Source organism: Eimeria acervulina, genomic scaffold (assembly GCF_000499425.1).
Source record: "Eimeria acervulina Houghton genomic scaffold, Eah_scaff420, whole genome shotgun sequence".
Classification (NCBI taxonomy): Eukaryota; Apicomplexa; class Conoidasida; order Eucoccidiorida; family Eimeriidae; genus Eimeria; species Eimeria acervulina.
Genome location: NW_013547331.1, coordinates 21,533 through 29,076, shown reverse-complemented (window position 1 = coordinate 29,076; position 7,544 = coordinate 21,533). Strand labels below are relative to the sequence as shown.

The window sequence follows — 7,544 nt, the reverse complement described above, 5'->3', positions numbered from 1 at the left end:
TATATATATATATATATATATTGCTTACCTTAAGGAGGAAACTGCAGTAGGCGGGCGCATCTAGGAAAATGGAATAAATATGAATTGAATTCTTTAGAATAATGCAAAAAAATACAGACAATTAACTTAAATTAGTATAAAGTTAATTATTTGAAGCGAACTTGAGCAGAGTTAACTCGTCGTAGAAACGTGAATGGTCTAGTGCAGTGTCTGTCACGGACTGTGTAAGGATTCTCTAGGAAATAAGATGTATTTGTTTTTAAAGAAATATTTTACGTAAGTTTGACCCTATTTTAATTAATAAAATTAAAATTTGTTGGTTTAGTTGCTTGAAGAGGCAAAAAATAGTGTTCTGTTCTGCAAGGATTTCACAAAGAAGACCGAAGCCACAGCTACAGTTTCCTACACATAGAATTCAGAGATATGCCGCTTATTTTATGAAGAATCTTCCTTCTTTCTTCTATTTTTCGGTTTAGTTTGTTCATTAAATACAAGTAATGAAGGAAAATAACTCAATTTAAACTGCTTTCCTTCGTATTCCCTCTCTGTGTTCGATACTACCGGGCGGCGCTAGCAGCCGCTGGGTCATTCAACATCTCGGCGAAGGTTGGTGAAGAATTTTGAATTTTCAGGAGTTAATTTCAATTATTTAATTAGTATATTTGATTAAAAACAAGCGAAATTTATTAGAAGAATTTATTAAGGGAAGAAATGGCCGGTGAAGCTTGAAGCAGCTCTCTGGTTCTTCTACTGATACTGCTCGGTATTTGTTTGAAGTTATCTTCGAATAATTTCTTTCTTCTCCCTTAATTGCAAATACATACCTCAGCTTTCTTCTTTAACTGCAAATAATACTTTGAAGCTTCTTCTTTACCTTCTACTAAGGTGGGCAATTCTTTGCATACGCACGCAAAGAAGAAGTACTTCTCCTCTTCTTCTTCTATCAAAAGACTCTATTTGGAGACTTTCTCTTCACCTCTCTTATCGGCTAAAGCAGCAACGTTGTTTCTGTTGTTGCAGCGGCAGCAGCAACAACTGCCTACGCTGCAGTACAAACCCCTGAGAAGTATTTGCATGCAGTAACTGACCGTCTGTACACCGCAGCATTGAGGGGGCCTCTGGTCCTCACCTTCATACGAAAGGAGGAATTTTATTATTCAGAACAGCAGACACTTCCTCTAGAACATTCTCGCGATAGTAGGAGTAGTAGTAGTACTACGACTACTACTGCTGCTGCTGCTGCTGCTGCTGCAGCTGCTGCTGAGGACTCCCGCCGCCACGACGGAGCTCAGCCCACACGCGGATCTTTAGGAAGGAATGCTAGACGGGAACGCAGCAGAAGCAGGATGAGGGGCAGCAGCAGGAGCAGCAGCAGCAGCAGCAGGAGCAGCAGAAGCAGCAGAGGCAGCAGCAGCAGCCGAAGCAGCAGGGAGAGTTTTAGCGGCAGCAGCACCTTGATGGAGGGCCAGCTGCTGCGTCATTTGTATGGATCGCAGCAGCAGCAGCTGAGCCTACGGGAAGCAGCTGCAGCAGCAGCAGAAGAAGCAGCAGCAGCAGAATCAGAATCAGGAGCCTCTTCCGACACCGTGTATTCTTCAGACAGTTTAGATGAGAGGAGTTTCAGCCCCATGCCTTCGAAGCAATCATCACGCTGGGAGGAGGAGGGCTCCTCCAGAGATGACAGCAGCAGCAGCAGCAGCAGCCGCAGCAGGAGCAGCAGCAGCAGCAGCAACTGCAGCAGGCAACCCTCGAAAGGGGCTTTTCCTAGGGCCTCTCCTCCCACTCGCGCGGAGCTTCCCCTAAGAAGACGCCGCAGCAGCAGACGCAGCACTGTTAGGGGGTTGCGGCGACTGCAGCAGCAGCAGCAGCAGCAGGATGGAAGGAGCAGCAGCAGAAGCAGCAGGAGCAGCAGGAACAGCTGGTCAAAAGTCTCTTCAGTGAACGCCGTAGGCAGTGAAGACGCCGACCCCAGCAGCAGCATCAGCAGGCGCAGCAGCAGCATCAGCAATCGCAGCAACAAAGCAAGCAGCAGCAGCAGCAGCACCAGCAGCAGAATGGCTGGCAGCGACGGAGGCTCTTCATTTGACTCTGCTCCTGAAGAGGAGGACAACAAGCAGCAGCTTCCGTCGTCCCCTGCAGCAGAAGATGAAGCAGCAGCAGCAGCAGCTCCTGCAACAGCAGCAGCAGCTCCTGCTACATCAGCAGCAGCAGACGCAGATGCTGCTGCTTTTCTCCCTGTGCCGGCTGCTGCTCAGCGTCTGCTGTCTGCTGTGGGGTTTGGCATGTGGGGCTTTGAGGCCGCGGAGTCTGCAGCAGCAGCAGCAGCAGCAGCAGCAGCAGGTGACGACGCATACGAGGACAGCACGTTGCATTCAGACAGCATGCAGCAGCAGCAGCAGCAGCAGCAGCAGCAGCGTGGTGCTGCAGAGCCAGGGAGTCGTACAATCAATGAAGTTAAGACTTCTTCTTCTTTGCTGCCTGTTGATTACTTTCGTCGATTCCCCGTGGGATGTTTGCAGGGTATATTTTGTTTTTTAGAAGCTGAAGAAATATTAAAGGTTTCGGGTGTATGTGCAGCTTGGCGTGCTGCTGTACACAACTCTTTAGGAGCCTTTCAGAAGGTTTCTGCTGTTAGGCTTGAGGGAGTGTGGCTGCGGCTGGGGGAGAGAGAGAGGCAGCAGGCGTTGCTGCAGCTGCAGCAGCTGCACCAGCTGGAGGTTCCTGCTGCTGCCTTCGCCCCCACAAACCACAACACCAGCAGCAGCAGCAGCAGCAGCAGCAGCAGTAAGAGCAGCAAGAGCAGCAGCAGCAACAGCAGCAGGGGTGTGCTGCTCATGGAGGAAGTTGCTGCTGTTGTTGCATCTAACAGCAGCAGCTTGCGCGTCTTAGAGCTGCAATCTGCAGAATCCCCTTCTTTAAATTGTTCTTCATCTTCTTCTTCGTCTTTTAATGCTCTTTGCTCATCTTTAGGAAGGCCCTTTGCTCTAAGGCCTTTGACCTTCTCATCTCTTTATCGGCTGTCTATTTCAGGTGTAGATACACCGCGCTGGCTGCATGCACTCAACAACTGCAAATTTCCTAAACTTAAAACTCTCAGAGTCACCTACTTCCCCCCTTCACCAACGCACTGGTCCTGGAAGGTAAACCCTAAACCCTAAACCCTAAACCCTAAACCCTAAACCCTAAGCCCTAAACCGTAGGCATCGGGGTTTGCATGCAGAGTACGTTCAGCTCTGCAGCCTGAAAGCTTGCGAGGTGTTGTCATTGCTACTGCTGTTTCTGCTGTTTCTGCTGCTTCTGTTGCTGCTGTTGCTGCCGTTGCTGCTGCTGCTGCTGCTGTTTGTTGTGTGCAGGTCTTCCCTGACTACACGCCTCTAGCAGTGAGGGGTTTGCAGCGGATGCTGCGAGAAATGCCTGCGCTTGAAAATCTTACGTTGGGGTTGAGTGTTGCTGCAGAACCACCAGAAGAAACAAACCAGCAGCAGCAGCAGCAGCAGCAGCAGGAACAGCAGCAGGAGCGAGAAACCGCTGCGCAGCAGCACCCTTCTACCAGCAGCAGCAGCAGCAGCAGCAGCAGTAGCAGTAGCAGCAGCAGCAGCAGCAGCAGCAGCAGCAGCAGGAGAGTGACGGACTTAGGGGGAGGCTGGCGTTATGAAGAAGATGAAAGTTCTATAGGGGGCCCCCCGTGGGAGGTGTGGGGGCCCCCTGCTGCTGCAGTTGGAGGGGGGCCCCCCCCCTATGGAGGCTCACACTCTGCGTTTGCTGCTAAGAGAGGACGCATAAGTGAAGCAGACCTCAGCGATATTTTTGCTGTTGTCTACACTCGTGCTGCTGCTGCTGGAAATCTTAAAAGAATTACTTTCATTACAAAGCAGCAGACGCAAGAAGAGGGGCCCCAGCACTCCCTCAGCTTGCTGCAGCAAGACACTACACCTCTTGTTGATGCCGTCTCTGCTGCTGCAGGCTTTTGCTTCCGATACGTCAGCAGCATATTCGGACAGCAGCACCAGCAGCAGCAACAGCATGAGCTGCAGCACGAACTGCAACTAGAGCAGCAGCTAGAGCAGCAGCAGCAGCAGCACCAACCGCAAGACACGCAGCGCTGAAGCATCAACGCAAGCAGCCGTACCAGCAGCACAGTTACACCAGAAACAGCAGCAAGAGCTGCTGTTGCTGCTGCTGCTGCTGCTGCTGCTGCTGTTGCGTACAGACATTGTTTGTCTTTCTCAAGAGAAGGGGACCCAAACAAACAGATTTAAATGCAGACTGAATTAGAGAGAAAAAGCAAAATGCTGCAGCCATTTGCTGCCGTTGCTGTTGTTGTTGTTGCTGCTGCTGCAGCAGCAGCAGCAAGTAAAAGGGTTCGATTAATCATTCCGATTAGTGGGTTTGATAAGTGCTCTTTGCCTGGGGTTTATAGGCAGCTGATCGCAAACCCTAAACCCTAAGCCCTCAATTAGGGTTTAGGGTATAGGGTTTAGGGTTTAGGGTTTAGGCCTTGCGCCGAAGATAATTTCAGCAGATGGCCCTGAGGCTGTTGCATAGAGCGGCACGACGCTACGGCCCGAGGCAGCTCTGCAGCACACACACAAACCCTAAACCCTAAACCCTAAACCCTAAACCCTAAAACCCTAAGCCCTAAAACCCTAAACCATAGACCTTGAATGAGATGATAACCCTCACCTAAAGAGGCGGTCGTACACCGCAAGGCCCTCTTCCCCCAACTCTGCCAGGGGCTCTGCATGCAGCAGCACCACCACCTCCTGCTGCTGCTGTTGCTGTTGCTGTTGCTGTTGCTGCTGCTTTTGTAGCCGCAGGGCTGTCTCCTCTGCAGCATGAAGAGCAGCGAACACCTTTCTAGCTGCGTTAGCAGCAGCATCAGGAGACGCCTGCCCCTGCTGCTGCTCTTGCTGCTGCTGCTGCTGCTGCTGCTGCTGCTGCTGCTGCTGCTGCTGCGGGTTTGTGAGGGATATGTAATGACAGAAGTATTTAGCAATAGAATGAAGTTCAGCGTTGGAGTCGATTAAAATGCAGCGGCTTGAATTATATAAAGAAGAAGGGGCCCCCCTATCTTCTCCCCCTGTAACACTGCTGCTGCTGCTGCTGCTGTTGCTGCTGCTGCTGCTGTTGCTGCTGTTGCTGCTGCTGCTGTTGATTGACTGCAGCAGCTGCATGCATAGGGAGGAGTTGTTGAGTAAGAATGAAGGGACAGAAGGAGAGTAATGCGTCAAACAAAGCCCTGGGCTAATCATCGCCGCAAGATTATTATTTAAACTTTGTTTATTATTTAAATTATTATTTAAATTATTATTTAAATTATTATTTAAATTATTATTTTTGCGTTTTGTTTGTTGCTGCTGATCTCCTTGGTTTTCTCCTTTTCTTTTTTTATATTCGATTGAAGCAGCAACAGTCACGATACACCTGGGGAATGCTGCTGCTGCTGCTGCTGCTGCTGCTGCTTCTGCTGCTGTTGCTCCCTCTGCTGTTGCTGCTGCTGCTGCTTTTGCTTCTGCTGCTGCTGCTGCTTGCTGAAGGGCTTCTTCAATCATTGTGCAGCAGACTACCCCTCGTCTCAGAACCTGCACTTCTACTTCTGCTTTGTTTGCTGCTGTATCTTTATTTATTTTATTTATTTTATTTATTTTATCTTCTTCTTCTTCTTGTTTTAACATAATCTTCACAACTGTAGACTCTATACCCACAAAGCAGCACTCCCCCCCATCAAGCAAAGGCAATTCATACACATTCTCCTCTTGCTGCTGCTGCTGCTGCTGCTGCTGCATGTGGAGTTGCTTGACAACGTGCTGCGGCTTCGTTGGAGATATTCTTCCGAAGCGATTAGCTGAGGGAGCAGCAACAGGAACTGCAGCAGCAGCAAGCAGAGACAGCGCAAGCGGGTGGTGCGGCACCCTAACTGCAGCAAACCCTGTGCCCCCCGTTACTTCCTCTACAACACCGCATACGCTTTCTTTGCTGCTGCTGTTGCTGCTGCTGCTGCTGCTGTTGCTGCTGTTGCTGCTGCTGCTGTTGCTGCTGCTGCTGCTGCTGGTGCATTCTCCTTTGCTGCTGCAAGGAGGTGATTGGGGTTGTATATACCCCACAGAAGATGAAGAAGCACCGGTTGCTGCTGATGTTGCTGCTGCATCTGTTGCTGTACTTGCTGCAGTTGCTGCTGCTGCAGCAGCACTTTCTGAAGGTAATTTGCGTTGTTTAGCGATGATGCTGAAGGGCCCCGGCCAGAATGCCTCTGCTAGAGCCATGAAGACAGCCCTCAATGCCCCCTTCTTCCTTTTTGCTGCTGCTGCTGCTGCTGCTGCTGCAGGTGCATCTCCTGCTGCTGCTGCTGCTGCTGCATCTGCTGCTGCATCTGCTGCTGGTGGATCTGCTGCTGCAGCTTCTTCCTCATCTAAATCAACAACTTGAGTGAGAGCCTGCTCAGCAGACACCACATGACATATAAGAGGGTCAGTAAAGGGCCTCTGCTTTAACTGAAAGACAGAGCAGCAGCCTTTGCTGCTGCATGCAGCAGCTCCCAGACCGTAGACAGTCTCTGTAGGGAAAACTACGCAGCCCCCTGCTTGCAATCGAGCAGCTAAATGACGAATTGTAGGGTGTACAGACAGCTCCGCTATGGTGCTATACGACAACGACCTGCTGCTGCTGCTGCTGCTGTTGCTGCTGCTGTTGCTGCTGCTGTTGCTGCTGCTGCTGCTGGGGGAGGGGGGATCAGTAAGCCCAAGGAGAGACTGCAAGGCTCTGCTTTTAGGCTTCAATTGAATGCCTGGGTGAAGAAAGCGCGAGGCGCTGAGGGCCTCCTCTAGTTGAGGTGTACAGACACCGCAAGTGGGCCCCACAGGGGGTGGCGTATGCAGCACAACGCGAATGAGGGGAGCTGCTGCTGCTGCTGTTGCTGCTGCAGAAGCAGAAGCATGCTCTGCTGCTGCTGTGGCTGCCGTTTCTGCTGATGCTGCTGTTGCTGCTGCACCTGGGGGCCCCTGGTGAGGCCCTGGGGCCTCACCTGCTGCAGCCGCCGCAGCAAGCATGTCGCTCCTGTGCTTAGGGCTAGAGAGAAAAGAAGCTGCAGCAAGATCAGCAGCAGCAGCAGCAGGAGCAATTAATAAGAAGAAATAACTAAAGAAGAAAAGATAATGCAATTAACTTTAACTACAGCACAACCCATCGGTTCGAAGCAGAAGGCAGCAGTAGCAGAGAGAGGCGCAGCTCTCTTCCTTCATTAATGAAAATAAATAAATATTTATTTATTTATTTACCTTTTTATTTACTTACGCTGAAAATTATCCTATTATTTCGTTGCCAGCCATGAACGCAGCAGCAGCAGCAGCAGCAGCAGCAGCAGCAAGTCGTAGGGGGGCCCCCACCCCAATGTAGCTTCACGGGGCTGGGGCCCCCCTTAGAGGGCCCCCTGTGTTTTTTGCTGTTATAATGCGTCTTTGCAATGATAGCTATGATATATCGGAAGGAAAAGAAATAAAAATAGAATGTTTTTTATATATTTAGGGGTTTGTCGTGGGGCCGCAGCT

At 50.4% G+C, this 7,544-nt stretch overlaps 2 protein-coding genes across 2 annotated transcripts; one reads left to right on the top strand and one right to left on the bottom strand.

The window, feature by feature from the left end:
- Positions 1-1,346: 1,346 nt before the first annotated feature.
- EAH_00037780 (F-box domain-containing protein, putative) lies at positions 1,347-4,106 on the top strand (the record flags this gene model as incomplete). Its single annotated transcript, XM_013391997.1, has 2 exons — positions 1,347-3,140; positions 3,354-4,106. The coding sequence occupies 2 exons, from the start codon at positions 1,347-1,349 to the stop codon at positions 4,104-4,106; spliced, it is 2,547 nt and encodes an 848-aa protein (XP_013247451.1).
- Positions 4,107-4,484: 378 nt separating this feature from the next.
- On the bottom strand, positions 4,485-7,046 carry EAH_00037770 (yrdC domain protein, putative; the record flags this gene model as incomplete). Its single annotated transcript, XM_013391996.1, has 3 exons — positions 4,485-4,575; positions 4,684-5,239; positions 5,423-7,046. The coding sequence occupies 3 exons, from the start codon at positions 7,044-7,046 to the stop codon at positions 4,485-4,487; spliced, it is 2,271 nt and encodes a 756-aa protein (XP_013247450.1).
- Positions 7,047-7,544: the final 498 nt, after the last annotated feature.